At 40.6% G+C, this 20,888-nt stretch overlaps 2 protein-coding genes across 2 annotated transcripts; one reads left to right on the forward strand and one right to left on the reverse strand.

Annotated features, from left to right (window-relative positions):
- Window positions 1-303: 303 nt before the first annotated feature.
- On the reverse strand, window positions 304-15,039 carry sez6l2 (seizure related 6 homolog (mouse)-like 2). The gene is made up of 19 exons (XM_056407975.1): window positions 14,939-15,039; window positions 14,065-14,144; window positions 13,738-13,866; window positions 13,409-13,624; window positions 10,539-10,675; window positions 9,917-10,109; window positions 9,001-9,186; window positions 8,719-8,899; window positions 7,975-8,138; window positions 6,865-7,059; window positions 5,137-5,275; window positions 4,535-4,731; window positions 4,183-4,377; window positions 3,732-3,926; window positions 3,454-3,645; window positions 3,164-3,202; window positions 2,840-2,957; window positions 2,263-2,374; window positions 304-2,141 (listed from the first exon to the last, which is right to left on the reverse strand). The coding sequence occupies exons 2-19, from the start codon at window positions 14,135-14,137 to the stop codon at window positions 2,112-2,114; spliced, it is 2,691 nt and encodes an 896-aa protein (XP_056263950.1). The 5' UTR covers window positions 14,138-14,144; window positions 14,939-15,039; the 3' UTR covers window positions 304-2,111.
- A 112-nt stretch (window positions 15,040-15,151) lies between these two features.
- Window positions 15,152-20,200, forward strand: asphd1 (aspartate beta-hydroxylase domain containing 1). Its single transcript, XM_056407976.1, has 6 exons — window positions 15,152-15,286; window positions 16,676-17,155; window positions 17,417-17,623; window positions 18,366-18,573; window positions 19,050-19,163; window positions 19,401-20,200. The coding sequence occupies exons 2-6, from the start codon at window positions 16,703-16,705 to the stop codon at window positions 19,508-19,510; spliced, it is 1,092 nt and encodes a 363-aa protein (XP_056263951.1). The 5' UTR covers window positions 15,152-15,286; window positions 16,676-16,702; the 3' UTR covers window positions 19,511-20,200.
- The last annotated feature ends 688 nt before the right edge of the window (window positions 20,201-20,888 follow it).

Genomic DNA, 20,888 nt, shown 5'->3' on the forward strand with positions numbered 1-20,888 from the left:
AAAGAATTTAAGAAATTGTCACAACATGACCATGTTCGTTTTTGTGTATATATCGTGCAACAAAATATATTCACAGTATATATTTGATTGCCTCTTTCTCTCTCTCTCTGGGATGAGAATGACCTGCATGTACATGGAGTCACAGGTGTTGCCTGCCCTTTAGTGGTCACAGTGAGGAACATCAACAATACGTTTGTCATGGTCTAGGACGCAGGCTTGAGAGTATGCTACCACTTCCGACAAATATAAAAAATAATGTGGCCAAACTGAAACAATCAAAAACCAGAAATGATCGTGAATTGATCATGTTCACTATCCTTTATTGGTCACTGCAGATACAACAACTCCACATTCTTCAGGGGGAATAACACAGGTATCTCTACTCTGATCTATCATTACTTTTTTAGTGGTATCAACAATGGTTTTCAAAATCAATAACAATTCAAGTTTCAATGTTTGTCAATGTCATGCTAACACTTCTGGTAAGTATAAAATAAAGTAACCAAACTCAAACAATCTAGGTGGAATAAAGATACACAAACATTATCATGGCTACATTTTCATTTAAAAATTTAATAATTGAGTGTGTGAACCCTAAAATATTGGGTTTAAAAAAAAGATCCACTGTGTATTTTTATTTCTTTTCCTTGTCTGTTATACATGAAGAAAATAGCAATAAGCCAAAGTTCGAAAGTATCTCTCAAAGATAAAATCACTTTCCCACTGTGATTATTTTTCTCTCCATTGGACGAGTTGTATATGTATCAATACAGTGCATGTTGCGTGTGCGTACAGATGTAGGTATAGCATTGTTATTCAGAAAAAAATATTGCTAATTTCTACAAGTTTTACACCATTCAACAGAAACTTTATTTCCAATTCAGCAATTACTGTACTGCCTTCAAAAGAGTGTATTCATATATGAAGCAAATGAATGCTACTGATGATAAGAGAATAATTAAAGCTACAAAGCAACAGTCTCCCGGATCCTTCATTTGGCACAGAGAATGAGACTATTCACTGTTGAAACAATCAGTTGTAAATAAATACATAATGCATCACAGCAAGCAGCTAAGTTTGTTATTTTTCATCAACATAGTGCATACAACATCAAATCTGATAACAATGATAACTGTCAATAACTATAATGATAATTGCAAGATTGAGCAGAAGCAATATCATTTACAATCAGTGCATGCTCTAAGCATAATGACATTCATGTCTTCACCTCTTCCTTATATGTCATGTGACACTGGGTGACAATGCACTCCAGAAACAGCGAAGAATAAAATGAACTGCCTTTGTAAACAGTATTGCAACAACAGATGAAACACGTAGGAACATTCAATTATTTTACATTATATTTTGGCACTGAATTTTCATTACATATATAATGAAAATATATAACCTCCCACCACCATGTATAATTGTATATATGAGGGTTTTATATATCATTTAGTATATATATCAACCTCAAGCAATATTAAGTCAGATATTTACATTCAATTTGTGTGTGTGTGTGTATTTCACACAGAGAGAGAGAGAGACCAAGTGAGGAAAGAGAAAAAATAACTGTTGTATTTTAAACATCTTTTTTTATGATTGAAATTAAAGTATTTCCCCCTATTTCAACCTTAACTTCGTAAAATGTAACATGAACCACTCTAAAAATGACAGAAAAACATTCAGTGAGTACGCTCATGACTTAAGTATTGCCAAGTTCTCGACTACTTTGGCCTCATAATGATTTAATTAAAACAAATTAATCAATCAATTTCCCTTCACCCTTTTCACCTCTTCTGCTCATCTTCCTCTCACATTGTTAGTTGTACTTTTTTTTTCAATTTCTTACCCATCATAAGGCACCAGTCATAGCGATACAGAGAATTGGACCGTGAAGTAGGACCACGTTTGGCAGAACACTATATCAGTGCAACAAATCTAAAGCACTTCCACAAATTCATTAACTAAAAATACAGTGATGGAAAAATAGAAAGATACATATAAATGAATGATAAATGGGGAGTGAGGCCTTAGCATACGAAAGAATTTGTCTTCCCGTAGATTGAATCTTAATCTGGTTTTCAATTCTCACCCAGGCACTTTCTCCTTTAAATGGACACTTCATACTCCCGCGTATCCTGTGGGCAGAGTAAGAAATCAATCACTAAAAATTCATTCAGACTCTTTCGTTTAGATAAACACATGAATCGAAATGAAACTAACTAAGAATTACAGGAAAAGTATCAGCCACTGACGTACCCCTGCCTCATAAAGAGGGTTGTTGAAGTCGGACTCGACCGTAATGGGACTGTAGGAGTGTGTGTGAGAGAGAGACTTCCAGAAGAGTGGCTTCCATTCTAGTCTGCATATGCTGTGAGGGAGGAAATAAAAGGACATATGAACAGATGAATGAAGGCTACAGTTTATACATTGTTGTAATCTGATGTGAAGAGAACATTTAAATTCAGTTTGACAAATCAATTAAGATTTAAAAGGTGCAATCTGGAGGAGTTGGGGACAGCTTGTGCCGAGGTTACAGTTTGCAACCAACTGAACCGACTCCCAGTGGCCGACTGACAACATAAACATGAGCCTATCGAGAGTCACGGTTGGGTTTGTCCATTCTGGGCTACCGTAGACACATTATGCTGGTTTCTGTGAGAAAGAACCGTTCCGTTTGTGTGTATAAACCGCTCATTATAAGGTAATTAAAATGCAACAATTCTTATTTTCAGGTACACAAAAACATACTTATTCATATGATATTCAATATCTACCAATATGTCCCCCTACATGTTTATGTAAATGTCCATTTGGTTACATAGGGTATACTTACTTTGTATAGTACATGTAAATTCCTCCAATCAGGAGGATGACCAGGATGATTGGCAGAATTATTGCCAAAGCAATGTTCTCACTCAGGATCTGATGGGACGGCTCGAATGACTGGGACACTGTGAGACAGCCGACCACAATCATTACAGAAATAAGCTTTTCATCAACCGTAATGTTTTTTCGGTTCACAATGCACTCTTGATTTAGTTCTGAATCTAAAATGGCAAACACATCAACAAGAGACACCTTCGTTGTGCATTTAATTTAACAGATTGTTATGACTGTGCACTATATATACATCACAAATAGGAAAAGAGTAAATCACCTTCTAATTTGTGGTCATCCAAAAGATCATCATATGCCACTGTGTGAAAAGAACAAAAGAGAAAGACAAGTCAAATAAAAGATTATAAATGATATACCGAAGTCCTAAAATGCAGCTTGAGGATCTCACATGTTCAAATAAAATCAACGTTCTGTGACTAAAATAATGGTAGACAAGAGCAAAACATCTTCATAATCCAATACAAGAAAGCTAATCTTCAAAAATCCAACCTCAAAATTAAAAATCTGGACATTTTCCAGTCAGAAGGTGGAGAGACGATGAACTTTTACCTTTGCAAAATGGCGGCGGGCTGTTCCACTGAGAGGGATGGCCGGGAACGCAGCTGATGATGACCTCGCCGATAAGTTCGTAGCCCTCATAGCAGAAGAAACGCAGAGTTTCTCCCGCCTGGTAGCTGTGCTTGTACAAGGTTTGGTAACCGTTGTCCGGGACACCGGGGTTTGGGCACGGGTCATATTTCACTGTTCAGAGCACACGGGGGACAGTCATGTGTTGGCAGTTCATCTGTTAACGTGCAGCAGCAAGCATCATAAAGAAAGGGACTCACAGACACACTTTGGGCTGCGGTCGCTCCACTTGGGGGTGCCGGTGTCGCGTCCGTGGCAGGAGATTTGGCTGGGACCTTCCAGTTGGTAACCCTGGTTACAAGAGAAACGGACGACGGTTCCAACTGCAAAGCCTGCTTCGGGGCGCACGGAGCGCGCTCCGTTCACCACCTCGCCCGGGTCAGGACACTGCTGCACTGTGGGGGACAGAGTGGGACACGCAGGACAGACTTCAGACGTCAGCAGATACAGTTCAATGCGGACGCAGACGCCGTTGAATGTTTTTGACCAAAGTCAAAACTTAAATGTGTTTTGTTTAAGAATACAACTAAAAACCTCACAAACAACTTTTCCATCTTTCCATCTAATCTCCACTTTACATGTACCGGTTCAGTTGATACACACAGAAGTGACAGCGTGGAGTTGAGATCTTATTCCCAATACTCGTCTCACCTTTGACACATGTAGGCGGACTGCTGCTCCAGGAGAGGTCCCACTGGCAAGTGACGATGTCAGAGCCACTGATGTCATATCCCGGTTGGCACTGATAGGTCAGCACACTGCCTCTCACCGGGGAGGAGTGGGACGAGCTGATCCAGCCAAAGTCAATTTGAGGGAGAGTGGGGCAGGTGTCGTTCGGCTCCACCTCTGCACGGAGGGCAGCGAAAAGAAATAAAATAGGTTGTTCATGATCTTCGATAACGGCAGCACTCACATGTCCCGATGCACGTTTATCGAGGTTGGCTGTAGGTACAATATGCTTCACGTTGAGCCATTAAAGCAGTGACGTAAGATGTGTCCTCACCACGATAATGAATGAGGAACCCCTGACTCAGGATGAAACTGGAGTCATCCGGATCACTCTGGAACTGAATGGTGACTTCGGAGCCCCCAGACACGACCTGGAACCGCTCTTTGGACCCCAGGTATTGTCCCATCACATGGGCCATGAGATCACGGCCGTCAAAAAGGGTCAGCACATCAGTGTGGCGGATATTTAAACTTTAAGAGGGAAAGATAAGAACAAAGTGACATTTCTGATCACAGATTCTGCTTTTTCTCAAGATCCACCCACCTGATGCATTTTATTAGTCAGTAATCAGTACAGGAGAGGGAGAGGATTATATAAAGCTGCAACACGTTAACTTCCTTTCTCCTTTAGGTACACTTTACATGCGGACAAGATGTCTAGTTTGGTATAAATATACATTTTCCACAATGTGCTAACAGATTTTAAATGAGAAGAATAAAATAGAATATACATATATATATATGTATAGATATATATCTATATATATATATTTAGGAGTACTGTGTGTTTTTGCTAAGACAGAATGCACAAACATACACAATAAATAAATGGTCGTTTACATTAAATAACCAACAACTTAAATTAGTAATACTCACATCTGGACATCCAGTTCAATGCGTCTCTCTTCATTGCCATGGATCTGCCACACACAGTCAAGTCCCTTGGAGTAGCTCTGGGGCCAATCAGGAGACAGGATGGTACCAGACGGCTCCGTCAACTCCCCTCCGCACAGAGCTTGCAGAGCAGAAGAGAGGAGAGAACGTGATGTGAGGATGGGAATTGTGAGAGAGAGAGAATGATGATAGGGGTGATGAAATAATAACACAAGTTGGGCAGAGACAAAGCAACTGGAGCAAAATTAATTACTAATAAAGGGAGAGAAAATATATAAAGCCATAGTAAATAATCAATGAGATGACGATTTCAGAGGGCACACAAAGAAGAGAGGTGTGGTGCGTAAAATATGGCAGAGAAAACAACCAATTAAGGAATAAAAGAAAGCTCTTTTTTTTTGGACATCAGTCATTCGCATTAAGAAACCTTTCCTTGCAGAAATACAACACAAACAGTGAGGAACGTGTGTCGTTAGGAAGATATCAACTGGAGCACATTTGGAGTGATACATGTAGAACTTCTATTTCCATGCAAATCATTTTGGTGTTCAGTTTAATTGAGTTTGCAGAACGCTCCGGAATCATCGTACATTGCTAGGAATCGCTCTCATGCAAGCATGTCTTATTAAAACTTAGGCATGAAACTGTGGAGTGAGGACTGTTCATAAGCATCACACACACACGCACACACACACACACACACACACACACAAACACTATACCATTTGTCAAATATATTCCTTAGAGAGCATATCAAGCCTATATGAGCAACATAAACACTACACAATGTTATAATCAAAGATACAAGTGCTCCAAGAGACACACTCTTCTGCCATATGTGGAGGCTCAAGACAACCACAACAACTCAGACCTCTTCGCCTTGCAGACCGCTCACTGAGATCCTACCATCCACCTCCCTCTTCATCGCTTTGTTTAACCCTTGTGTTGCCTTCGGGTCATTTTGACCCGATTCAATATTTAACCCTCCTGTCGCCCAATTCATTTTGACCCGAGTTTTATAAAATCGGTGTTCTCTTCGGGAGAACAAAACACAACATAAAAAACCCTTCTTAAAAACTTGGAAAATATTAATAAATAATTTAATTTTTTTTTTAATATAGCTGGTGTCATATTGACCAATGGTAAAAAATAAAAAAAAAAAAAGGTAACAGGGAGGTGAATCGGGGTTGAATGACCCATAGGTCAGTGGGGTGAAGGAAGAGGAAATCGAAAAATTGACCCGAAGGCAACACAAGGGTTAAGCAGAAATACCAGACAGCATATGGCTTTCAGAATCTCTTTTGCTTGGTTGAAAAAAAAAATAGTGCGACCCAGTGCAAGGCCTCTGCCAGTTTTACATCTGCCTCAGTCGCTCCGTTTCCTTCACTTTTCACAGCATGCCAGATGTTCAGCAGATGACAGTCAGCGTGACGATAGTCTTCAGGCTACAACCACCATCTCAACACACTACAATTAGAATATTAAAGAAATAATTAACTCTCTCACTTCATGTAAAAAAAGCGGAGTGTCTTGGAAATAAGGATACGTAGAAAATGTTGGTTTAATTAGATGAAGAAAATGAAGTGCAGAAACAACAGAAGAACAGACAAGGAATAAGAACGTTTATCATTCTAGCTAAAAAAATAAAAAAGCATCCGATTGAATTCATTTATTTGAATAACAACTGAAAAACTCCAAACTGAAACCTACCTTTGCACATGGGCTCGCTGTCGTTCCAGTGGGGATTGCTGGGGTCGACACACTCAATCGACCCAGAGCCTTGCTCCATGACAAAGCCTGGAGAGCAGGTGAAGCTAACTGTGGTGCCCAGCTGATATGTGATGTCACTGCTGCTGAAATTCCCATGAGGCATGTAAGGCTCCCAGCAGTGTTCATCATCAAAAGCTAAAAAAAGATGAAAAGAAATTAGACACAAAAAGCATTTCACTATCCCCTCCATTTCTTGGGGGTATTATTCTAATTGCTCTTCTGCTCGGTGACGTTAAGCTCGGCTAGAAAAAGACCAGGTGTATGACGCTAAAGGCTTAAGCTGTGAGCATCTCCAAAGCCCAAAATAAATGCCACTGAAGCGAGGGCAGACTGTAACCGCTGACTGCATGTGGCTCATGATGGCCCTCTTCAACACTACAGTCCAATGAATAGAACGTTTTGGTTCTCTAGACTGTCGATTGCACTCCGTTCCTCGTTTAGATATACTTTATGAAATGTGTATATTTAACTAAATCATCTTTAATTTGTCTAGATGAGAAAGGTCAACCTTCTGAGAAGTTTTTTTCGAGATTAAATATGTCAACTTAAAATAATATTGATAATAATAATAATGATAATAATATATCTAATAATAATAATAACTTTATTTTTATAGCACCTTTAAAAACAGAGTTCACAAAGTGTTCTACAAAAAATCAAGGCAAAACAAATAGAATGGTAAGAGACAAATATAAAATAAAAAACAACAGACAAACTAAATTAGGGGAACCAAAGAACTGCATAAAAGGACAATATTACTTAAAAGCTGTTCTATAAAAATGGGTTTTAAGAAGTGATTTTAAAGAAGTTACTGATTCTGCGAGCCTTATCCCCTCCGGTAGGTCTTTCCAAAGTCGAGGGGCTCTAACGGCAAAAGCACGGTCACCCTTTGATTTAAGCCTCAACTTTGGAACGGCCAAAAGGGCCCCACCCTTCAGAATACTGACCCATGTATTAACTATTATACAATAATGAGTTTGAAAGGATGTACAGCGACACGCTGTCTTTGTGTTTTGCTGACTGTGGATAAGACCTCATGCACCGTCTCACCCTCGTATCGCAGCGCCAGCAGCAGAGGGATGGCGGAGGAATCAGCTGTGAGCTCCAAGTACAGCGTTGAGCTCTCACTCAGCAACCCTCGTTCAGGGACGTCATCCAGGTCCGAGTCGAAGAGCGGCGAAGACAGGGAACTGTTTCCACTGCGCACAATTAACCTGAGAGGAACAAACCACAGGGACGTGAGCTCCAGAAGAGGGGGACGCGTTATGATCACTGTCTGAATAATGTGCACGGAGAGCAGATTAAAGGCAATCACACTGGAGAACAGTACAAATAAAACTATTGTATTGTTTTCTTTTGTGATGCATTTATGAAAGTTGTCATTTAGTTAGAAGATAGAAATTTGTCAGAAGTCTTCCATTTTCAGTTTTATTTTTGGAAGGTATCTCTAATGTTTTTCTTTCATTAGATAATGGATTAAATGGATGGGTAGTGTGTGAGAAATCTAACCTCCCAACCCCCCCAAAAAATAAAGAAAGACACCTACCCAGCCTACATGGGGTAGGGGGTTAGGCAACAAAAAAAGCATTATATGTATGGGGTATTGCCCAGATTCTTTGGAAAAATAAAACAGGATTAAAAATGTTTCCAATTCAACTGAATATTAAATGAAGGTAGGAAGAATGATCTGACTCGAAAAGGAACATTTATGTTTGAGGAAAGATACATGAAGAAACATACAGACAGTCTTAAGCTGACCATGCGATACACAAAGTAGTGCAAACATAAACTTACTTGTCATCTTCATCCAGTGCAATCCTCTCAAAGTGTAGGTGGAGTCTGTGGCCCTCTTTGGTTTCTAGCAACCAGTGACAGCTCAGGTTATTTCCATTACTGTGGTTGCTGACAGTGGGAGGAAGTGGAGACAGTATCCGGCCAACTGTTGCATTACGGATCCATCCTCCACAAGAAACAGCTAAGGAGAAATAATATCCCACATATTATTTTCCATAATCCACCTCCCTAACAAGCGCACCGTAACCAAAGGCGGCGTTGTCTCTAAATGAGTTCACCCACCGACACATTGTGGCTCCGTGGTGCTCCAGTGTGGTTGTGTTGTGTTGACACAAGTAGCCACCTCGTGACCGCGAACCTGGAAACCCGGATCGCAGTGGAAGTGTGCCAGACCTCCAGGATGGATGTCTGTCACCGTCACTCCACCGCCCTCAGGAGACATGGGGAACGAGCAAGACAGCAGAAAGGCTGTTGATGTAGAAAAAACAGAAAGGAAGGAATTTATTTTGTTTGGTGGAAGATAAAAAGTTGATGTTCCAAAAATAAAGTTCCCAAAAGATATTTTCTCTCATTTTCAAAATATTATTTTCCTGGTGAATGTCCACTCTGTGAGAGAGGAGGATACATTTCCAGCATCTTACACATAACTATGTTGGCAAAACTCTTCCAATCAATATATTCACGTGTCACTATCTTTCACCAATTCAGCTTTCACACCATAGTTAATGAAGTAATCAGTTGGATGTTGATACTTAAATCTTTAGATCCTCACCCCCATGATTGTGAGAATGTCATCGGTGACTCAGCCGGTGCGATCTTCCACCAGCAGTTTCTTCACCAATACCAGTATCAACTATCATCACGGGTCCTCATTTCATGAGTTTAATCAATAAAACATTTCTCTGTTGCTTTCTCAATTCCTCATAAATGTTGAACCGAATCCACAGTATAGAACTCAGTGTTTTTTGGACAACCCTGAAGGATAATATCTCATCTAACAACTTTCAAAGGTCCAGAGTTGAAAAATGTGAAGTATGTCCATTTGCCCCACATCTGCCATGCTTATGCTGTCAAATATGCAAGTTAGGTATTCATTCCAACTTTTACGCAGAGAGGACGCTTATCTTAATGTTTTTAGATAGATCCAAAAATACCTGCCATGTCTAGTTACCTTATGAAACCAGAGGGGTTCATTTACCTTGGTAGTGGAGGCTGAACACGCCGTGGTTGTTCTGTTGGAGACTGCGATAGTGAATGTACACCTGATTGGTTGTACTGCGAATCACCTGACCCTCTCTCATCAGGGTCTCATTGGCCAAGAGCTCTGGTCCAGAACCTCCATGCCCCATGATGGTCAGAGTCTCTTTCTTAGAAAGATTCACTTTCCTCACCTAGCAGGAAAAAAGAGGACATATTCACGTGCAACTTGTATTTTTCTAGACAATTTAGTAACTAATTAAGTAATGGCATGACATAACTATTAAACCTATGATGTTGCATATTTAAGAAAAACAAATGAAAACAATAGATGAATAGCGATCTTTGGGAAATGGTCTAACTTTGATTTAATAATAAAAGGCATTATGTCCCTGTGTGTGTTGAATTGTGTATGTGGCCTCATGAGATTAAAGTTAATACATTCTGATTGACCAAATTGCTGTTGCAGCACTATTACAATTAGAAATACACTGCACACTTTTTTCAATACAGCCAATTATAGATAATTTGCCTTTTCAGAATACACCAGAAAAAAATTAAAATGTCAATAAAATTAAATAATTGAAAGAATGATGTATTCATAGGATGCTAAAGCACATTACCTGAATTTCCACACCATAGCCTGCATACACAGTTATGCTGTAGGTGCATTCCAGAGGGGGAAAAGATGAGGACGACGATGCGGGATCTGGTGACTCGACAACATCCTCCATTGTTGACAAGGTGGCATTGCATTGTACTGCGAAAAGAGGAAAAGGGCGGGAGAAGAACAATGTGTCGAGAAATACAATGACTGCATATCAATTCTCTTCATTGTAAAATGACACAGAAACTAGCAGACGAGGCACAACGCTCCTGCATCCCAGTAAGCTTGTGTTTATTGGATGAGGATCGGTGGGAGTCCTTGTTGTTGATCAGTGATGTAAGTATGAGAAAGAAGTGTCCACTGAATCTCCAAAATGCCTCCTACTCTCCTAAGTATTTACACTGAATAAATGATATATATATATATATTGTGCTGGAATTAAATGATTACTTAAATTAGAGGACGCAATGGGCCACACATACCGTTCCAGTGTGTGAGGGCGATGCTGGAGTGATTTAGTGAACTGAAGGTTAAGATGAATGACCAGCGAGGTTAATGACACACACGTTGGCTGGGCATTGGCCGACTGTCAGCTGTCTTCATAATGGTACGGTTGTGTAATGGGGGCCAGTCCTCTAGTCTGGATGTTGTGGAGCAAAAATCTCCGCTACGTGTCAAAAATATCCACATATTATTTGCGTGAGACGAATATATTGTTTGTCACAATAAAAAATAAACCATGAACGACAAGAAGCACATTTCATCTCAGACGAGGGGCAATAATACAAATAACCTGGCTTATCATCGCTAAGTGGCAGTATTCAGTTGTCAGTAATAGTACACAAAATAAGGTGGGTCAAATGAAAAGTAATTGCTACCAGTGAGCACGGCCGTGGGTGAAGATGGAGTCTTATTGGATTGCCCGACACTAAATTATTTTATTGACTGGATGACTGAAACTGCTGCTATGCTTCAGCAGAATCAAATTATTGACCACCCCTTGTAATACAAATGGTATCTGGAGAGGAAAAGGTTTTACAGTCAATTTGGCTAACAATGAATAGAAACAAAAAAAGTAAAAGAGGAAGAGAACTGAAAAGCAATCCAACACGTTTCACTTGTATGACAGATCTTAAACGGGGAAAGTAATTCAGCTGACAGTGTTAACTCAACACTTCCACAAGTAAGAGTAAATGAACATGGACAGTTTGAGAATTAAGCTTATTTGCTAATCATATTGTTTCAGTAACAATAAAAACCAGTAGCAAGTTAGCGTTAGTCTACATTGTGTAAAGACAGGATACAGCTACTCTTGCTCTGTCAGAAAAGTGCAACACACGACTAGAACTCACTAATTAACAGATTATTTTTTGTATGTAATACTCATTTCGTAAAGAGTATTAAATACAAAAGATAATATGTTAATTATCGGAGGTTATGTGCCAGACTATTTCTTAGCTACAAGTTACTTCAACAGGTTACCAACTTCGCTGGTTGCCTAGCAACTGGTCAAGCAACCAATAAATAGTTGCATAACTAACTGTAAAACTGTATCTTGTTTTTTTGTATTGTAAACATGTTCAAGATATTTAGATATTTACTTGCTACTTCATAAGTGGTTGACATGACAATTCCCAGTAAAACACAATAAAACAATGGAACCGTCTCCATGACTAAGAATTAAGAAATACGGAATAAGGATGTTTACTTGGATTACAATCATCAAATTCTGGATACTGAAGATGTTATCAAAGGTCACTTGACCTTATTAGCAGGTAGATATGTTGACTACAGAGCTTTCTTAAAAAACATTAAGTCACTAAAGACCAGTGAGGTAACAATGTTGCAAGTTTCTAAAAATATAAAGTATATGTACAGCTCACACAGTAACTCACATTGTACATCAACCTGTTGATGTGTCATCATTAATATTGTTTGACTGTTTCATGTTACGTTGTCTGTCAAGATCTCCTTGTTACTCTTTCTTCAAAGAGAGGCAGAGAAGAGAAATGAAGGAATTCGCAACAGGAGCCAAAATAATTCAGTGGGAATCTGTCGTCACTGTCGGCCCCACCGACTTCTGAGCAGCTCCAAAGCAGCTGGTGGGATTCTGAATTATTTGCTCAAACATCTTGTGGATTTATGAGAACAATATTAGCTGCCATCAATAAACAACACAGAATCAGGGGATGCCAAGGAACTTCAAGTAGGCTGCATTGGAGCCGGAGACACCAGCAGATTTATCAAACTGGTTGATAAGGTGACTTTGCCATTGGCTGCAAACTGGACCGTCTGGAGAAGCTGGTGAGAGGAGGACACTGAAGAAAATATGATCCATATTGGATAACCCCGAACCACCGTCTCCACCACCTACTGCAGGGACAGCGGAGCACTTTTAACAGGCTCATCCAGCTCCGCTGTCACAGAGACAGTTACAGGAGATCATTCCTGCCCAGTGTAAAAATACTTTACAATAAATCCCCTTTATAATCAATCACACACACCTATAACACACCTTACACTGTTGTTTGTTTGTTTGGTTAGATCTTTGAACTATTGTTTTGTTAGTTAATTTAATATGACGTAAGAGCCATTTTGTCATGGTTTGGTTCTGTTAAACCGCCCACCACTTGGGGGCGTAGGGCCGCTGTCAATTAGGCAAAAAGGTCAATATAATTAAGAGGATCACATAACGTGGGGCAATGAATGATATCATTTCTTTTAGTCTATGGTTTAGGAAAATGGATTACGACAGAGAACGTGGCTGTCTTCTGTTTATGTTGGAAAAGATGCAATTGTGAGGGAAGAAATTGCCTTTATGTTGGAAACTGGACATTTCATCTATCCATCCATCTATCTATCTATCTATTGTTGCTATGCAGGTACCTGGCATGTGCATTGTGGTTATGGTGGTCGTGGTGATCAGGGTGGTGGTCGTCTCCTCCTCTATGGGCAGCGAGGACATGGTATTCCTAGATCCTTTCTGACTGGCTGCAGAAGAGGAGCTTACAGCCGTGGTGAGCAGGCCCGGTGATATGACTGTTGCTGTTGACTCCGTCAGCCCAAGCCCAGGCACGGCCTGTGTCGGGTTGGTGGTGGTACCTGCAGAGTCCAAAGGTTTAATTCAAAGTGTGTCCTCTCCGGTGATTTGTCAGACATACTGTTCTTCGGGTGCATTAAGCCCAAACAAGCAATACAGGGATGTGTAAATGTACCTGTGCTCGCAGAAGCTTCTCCTAAGTGTTTCTTGCTCTGCAGGGCAGCATGGACCAGGTCACCCAGAGGGTTAGTGTCTGGCGTTAATGTTGGCGGTGTATCAGGCTCAGGAGTCATAAAGCTCATACCTGAAATGAATAATTATGGCTTTTGTCATTTGAATACACTTAAATGAAAACAAACATAATTAGCAGGACATTGCAAGCAAATGCATAGAAATATATTGCATTTTTTTTATCGAGATGGAAGATAAACAAAGTCTGCACTTGTCCATGTTTGTGGTGGAACAACAGAGAAGCATGCGTAGGGAAACACATATACAGTACCTGAAACTAGGTGGATCATAGTGACCGAAAGCATCACAGCAAGGCGTGTGAACCCCATGGCTTTGGATAACATGGAATGACTAGAGAAGGCAAAGAGAGCAGACGGATTAACAAACTGTAATGGTATAATGTAAATAGAACAATTACTGTTATTCAATCGCTATAAATATTTTTCAAATAAATGCTGGAAATAATCAATGCTGACTTAATTGCTAATTCTTAGCACAATATGTGTCATATCCTTTAAAACATACTCGCAATGCAGGTAGCATGTTTACATCATACAGGCCACAATTACTCTGATACGGTTATCATTGCGATGTGATACTGTCAAAACTCAGCTCATTCAATCTGGTATAGATCCATTAAATACATACAACGAAGAAGAAGCTAAAAGATGACAATATAATACGAGCATTTGTTGTTGTTGCAGGTATAAGAACAAGGGCAGGTAGGCCTACACATCGCACACGGTGTGGGGTTAAATATTCAGGCTTCTCTCCTGCATGTTCTCACCCAAATCTGCAATAACATGCCCGAAAAATGCGCTATTCCAAAATTCAACAAAGCAGACGACCCAAAGCCCGGGTCTCCTCTAAACCTTCTTCTAGTCTCAACCTGTTATTGACGACGTGTCATAAAGCACCTGCGCGGTTCTTCGAGGCGTTTCCTCGGTGAAAACGGCAGCCTGGTGTGTGTCAAAATGATGGGGCTATACGAGGCAGCGTTGCTCGCACCTCCCCCGGCCCTCTTTGTGCGGAGGACGATTTTGTGTGTGTGTGTGTGTGTGTGTGTGTGTTTTTTAGCCATCAGTCATCACCACTGTGAGACCAACAGCCATCTCAGCAACGTCGAAAGGTGCCTCGCTGCTTACCTTTATCTTTCCGGCTGCGTCCTGCACTCCTCCGCTTGGACTGTATCCTGTTGCTTTAGGCCCCGAGAACACGGCGGGGTGAGTGCTGGTGAGATGCCCCGAGCTGGTTACCGTGTGGTTGACGCATTCGGCTATGATGTGAGGGCATTTGCGTTGGAGCTCTAGGTGCGCCCTAGCGGTGGCGAGCGGTAAGTGCAGCGGCGCGCGGGCGCGCTCCACATCCAGTCTGTGAGCGCTGGAGGAGCTGTCCACCAGCCCGGTGCTGAAGTGCGTCCGACAAAAGCGCTGCACGGTTTATCAAGGCAATCAGACAGAGATGTGAGACGCAGCACGCAGTGGGTAAATACTGTACGTTTGCTCATTTAAATACCTGCATGAGCTGTATGCATGGCGAACATGTGTGTGTGTGTCCCATAACGGGTGTTTGCGCTGACATGGAATGCGGACATTAAATATGAGCCAGCTGAGCTGTGGGGGCTGGCGCAGTGCAAAAAACAAAATGAATGCTGAAGCGATTGCAAAACAAACGATCCAAGAGCACACGTTGTGCAACACCTTGTGTAACCGTGCAATAGTGTTTATAGTGGGCAGTATCATCACACAGCATGTTAGAGATGTAAAACACATCCGTCAGAATAAGCCTATTAGGAAAGAGCCCTCCCACTTAAAACACACACGTGCAAACACTAGAGCTCGCACACATGTTTTTTTGTGGGTAACAGTAAAAAAAGAAGAAATCTATCCATCCATCTATCTATCCATCTCTCCCCCCCCCCCCCATCCTCTCCCCCCACATACACACGCACGTTGATCAAATGTAATTAATTCTCTTGATCGAAAGCTCACAGGACTTGGCCTGCTCTGTTATCTTCTACTATTGTATTGGCATCTTATATTTTCTAACATCTGGTCTACTTTGGCAGACGGTGAAAAGATCAAATAAGTCGCCATGTGATTTTCTAAAATTACATTACTTCCCCCGAAAGTCAATATTGTAATTGACAAACGTTTTTTTGTCATCAACATCAGCTGAAAGTAAGTGAACAACTAATTTCAACGAATGAAGGAAAGGCCGCACTATCTGTCTATTAAATTACTATGTTCATAATGCTAGATGATTCAAAACAAAGACCTCCAAATGAGTACAATTCATAAATTTCCTGCATCTTTGACTCTCCTGATCAAATATAAAGTCGACTCAATGATTCACAGCTGATTTGCTTCAAACTAAATTAAGTAAAATGTAATTAATAAAAAAAAAACATTTCTTGAATTCAGCTCAATGTAATTAAAAACTGTACACACGTTGTTATTACATAAAGGTTATTATTATTTATTTAGTAGATATTAATTAACACAAATCAGTTTTTTGTAGAGACAAAAGTCGAGGCTGATGGGGAAATGATATGGTTCATCTGTAGCCTGTTTACTTTGTAGACCAATGTTACAAAGGCAAATATAACTAATTAAAAGAATTAAAGGGAATAAACAGACATTTCATGAATTAGCAGCCAAGATTGAACCATATAGAAAGCCTTGCTGACTTCTTGAGCTTCGTCCACAGCCAGTTTGATCGGAGAGGTCAGAGATCAGGTCTTACTTAACCCCACAAAGTCAGTGTCAGAATTCATTCTAAACCATTATTTTACTCTATAAGTTAGAGAATATTTCAAGGAACTTTGCCATATTACACATATGTATGCATTACCATAAACTCTCAATCTTTTTCTATTTCAGTTTATTCGCGTCTCACCAATTTAAAGGATGCACTGGTCAATGAACACACTGCTATTGCCTCCTTATGTTGAGCTGGGTGTCCACTCACTCAGCGGCCTTCTCTGGACCGTCCTGCTACTCTTTCTGTGGCACTGTTACCGGATGGGCTCCGACCTGCCGATCCCGGGCCACGCACACGCCGGGAAGCTCAAGTCAGGCTCCAGGCGGTCCATGATGTCCCGTGGCGGCAGCTGTGCTGGAACAAAGAGTACTGCACGGTCCAAGCTTTCGAGGAGTGATCAAATCACTCCCTTTATTTCCATGGAGACGGAGGAGGATGAGGAACAGAGACAGGGCTACCTCAACCCGGTGCTGAGTCATGCCTTGTTCCCAGCCCAGGCATCTGCAGAAGCCAAGAAACTGTACGCAGCACTGCAAGAGTATGCCAAGCGCTACAGTTGGGTGGGCATGGGCCGCATTCATAAGGGCCTCCGCGAGCAGGTGCGAGTTCATCCCATGCAGGCGATACACATAAACACATCATTGCTAATGCTAGCCAATGTTCTGGATCTCATGGAATAAGTCATTGAATACACCAAATTCCATGAGAGTCAACGTTTTGTCTTCATAGCATGTATAACTGGATACTCTTGTCTAAAAGTTTCTTAACACCTAATGTGGAACTACTTTAGTTCAAGGGCTAATAGTGGAGGAACACATTGTCAAGAATGACTCATTGATTCCTCCTTGTTCTCACTTCAGGTCAGGCTGAACGACCTCTGTGCCATACAGAAGCCTCATCTCTTCTTCTTGCCGGACGTGCCAAGTGTTCCTTTCTTCCCACGAGATGCTCATCGACATGACGTTGAGGTTTTGGAAGCCAACTACTCTGTAATCTTGGCTGAATTCAAGGCCGTTTCCCAGAGAGGCATCGACTCAAAGCTAGGCTGGACCAGTCTGGGACCAAAGGTACACAATAAAGCCCCTCAAGCCCATCACAAGTGAAGGGACAGCGCAAACACACTTATTTATAAAAGTCATCGCTATTTGTTTCACTGTGAAAAGAAACGGATGCTCGTTGATAATGGCGTATTTAAACGTGTGTCTCGACTCAAAAAGCAGGACCCAAACGCATGACTCCAAAGTTCAGGGGTATCAAAAAAGGGTTTATAAGAAAAACAGAAAATCACAGCTATGCTGGAAAAAGACTTTGAACAAAGTCCAAAACAAAATCAATACTATGTTGGAAAAGAAAACCAGGACAAAAAACTACACTATAAAGAGCGATCATGACGAGACAAGAGACAAGACGATCTGACACAAGACGCAGGTAGACACAGGCTTAAATACATGAGGAAATGGGGAACAGGTGGACACAATCAGGGGTGGAGCAGACAATCACACTAACGAGGAAACACCTGGGCAGGAAATAAAGTTTCTGAAATGAGAGAGGACAGTTACTACAAAATAAAAGCAGACATGGAAAACAGGACTTAAACCTAAAACTTAACACAATCGACGAGACATGACAACGTGTTTGGTTTCTATAAATCAGCTCCAAATATATAAGATGTCTCCCAGTTTGTGCTGTGGTTCCAGCGCCTCTTTATGTCTTTTATGATCATCCACTGTTTCTCCTTTCAAAGGATGTGATCATGATGCATGCGTCTCATCTGAGTCCTATGTGACTGCAGGTCGTTGTCTCTTTCAGGGCCAGGCAGTGTTTCCTTTGTACAGTGCAGGTGTCTCTGTGGCAGGCAACTGTCGCTCCTGTCCCCGCACCTATCGGACACTTCTCTCTCTGCGCACATTCATCAGCAGCAACTCACTGGGGTCTGCTGGATTCTGGCTGTTGGGGCCAGGAGCGACGTTGGGGAGCTCATACGGACCCACGAATACACGCCTACGTTGTCACCTCGGTGAGTAAAAGGATTTGAGGATCAGGCGATGTCATTACGCAACACAAACAACAAATAAAGTTCTCGCTTATTTGCCACACATAAACAATACTAGAATGTCAACAGTAACAAAACAATTGTCTGGGCAGGTGAGATGTTGCCATCTTAACATAAACAATAGGATATCAGGGGAAACATCGTGGCTTATCTGCATTTATCCGCATCTTAGACTAATCTGAAAAAACATGTCACTGACTCCTCTGACTGTACCAAAAATAGAAAAGAGAAATGACCTGCTAAACACTGAACTATTACATAATGTGGTACTTTGTGTATCCGGATTGAGGTTAATTTCTTCCTTAGCCCATTGTTTTGTGCGATCCGCCTGGCTATAATCCTCTCTGTTTTAAACACAGACAGGAGTGGAGTGCATGGCCTTCTTAGTAAAACCAACATATTTTGTTTGCAAAGTTTAAAAACTGAAATCACTTTTGTAGGTCTGCAAACTCCACCCCTGTGTGAGTTGGTGGTGGGAGGGGAGCCTCAGTGCTGGTCAGAAGGACACTGCCTCCTGGTTGATGACTCCTTCCTCCACACCATCTCCCACAAGGGTTAGTGAATAACATACTGTTTTGATAAACAATGCTTTTTGAATTCATTTTACTCCCATTTTTACTTTTAATTGTATTCACATTGTTGAAATATACACATTTAAATTCAATACATGATCTCTGTGTATGAAACAAGCAGCAAGCATTTTAGATTTCAGAGTTTTTACTCCAAACAGTTGAATCCAAAGTGTTTCAACACTTTCCCCTAAAGTTGTATATATATGTCTACTTCTAAAGGGCCTCCAGATGCTGGGCCCCGAGTCATTTTGAGTGTGGACGTCTGGCATCCAAATGTGGCCGCAGCAGAGAGACAAGCTTTGGACTTCATGTTCAGCCCTGACCTCTGAATTTCTTCCTGCCAATAATACACAACATGCAGGGATGCCTTATCTTAGCCCTGCTAGTTGTGGGTCTTGTATATTATTCCAGTTGATGAATCACTGTGGGACTCTGCTCTAAGGATTACACAAGCTATTGGCCACAAATGTAAGTGATTTGTGATTTAGGGTCAAATGGCACAAGAGTGCATTAATACGGATGATATTACATCAGTTAATATGCTAAATGTGAGACAATTAGGCTGAAAACTACAAATTGACGTCGCTTAAAAGCACAAGATGATCAGATCTGGTGTTAACTAAATATTGTCTTGATCATAAACTGTGCTTGTGAATACTATTTGCATGTGAAATCAATTCGTCCTGATTACTGGACTTTGTTTTAAGCTGCTGATGCATGTTCACAAGCGCACGAGTAAGCCTGGGACGCTTTATTTTAAAATAGTTTTGATAAGCTCAACCAAAAAACTGTGAAAACATGAAAATCATATACATGCACATTTCTATTTATCTTTGAATGCCAAACATATATAATGCCAAACTGTGATTATTCTTTAACTTGGTATTACCTCTATCTATGCTTGTGTTTTGTTTATTGAGAACATTGGTGGTTTGCTTATTTTTTATGCATACATTAGGTTTTATTTCCAATTCTGTTTTGCTTGGAATCCCAAAAACAAATAAATAATCAGTAAATCAGTGTTGGCTCAGTGTATTGCATAACAGAGTAATAAAGTAGTACACGCGTGTGCACGTGTGAAACTGTATGCATGCATCAGAACTAGTTGCTCTGTAGGATTCTCAAACTACACAATTCATGTGTATGGGACCCATTTATGTTAAGCTAACAAGTATTTGTTTTTTATTGTAGAAAATGATCCTGATAAAAAAAATGTAATAACATGTTTATGTAATTCATATGGAACTGTCCAGAAAATGGCCAATGTATTTGATTGTGAGATAGCCTGTAGTGAATCTGTCTTGATTTAAAGAGACCAAAATATCATTCAAAAAACCCATTCTGGTACATTAAGCTCCTTTTTTGTTGTTCAGTCAGTAGATGAGAATTAGAGTGGTGATTTTGTCTTATCTGCCATCTGCTCATCCATGATGAGGATTACAGAGACTGAACTAATCCACCCCGCACTAACGGATTATTCCTGAGATTCTTTATATGAAGTTGTATGTACGTTGATTCGATGTGCGATTTGTTCAACACGTTATTCTAGGAGTTGTCGGGGATTTCACAGGAAGCTAAACATCATTGACAAATTCACAAATAAATACTATAACAACTAAAATAATGAGTGTTACTGTCAAAGGTTAGCATTAAGGGATGGAAGTCTGGTAATTTAAAAATCTCGCAAATCCTGAATTTGCTGAAGCG

This window comes from Pseudoliparis swirei, chromosome 23 (genome assembly GCF_029220125.1).
Source record: "Pseudoliparis swirei isolate HS2019 ecotype Mariana Trench chromosome 23, NWPU_hadal_v1, whole genome shotgun sequence".
NCBI classification, from domain to species: Eukaryota; Metazoa; Chordata; class Actinopteri; order Perciformes; family Liparidae; genus Pseudoliparis; species Pseudoliparis swirei.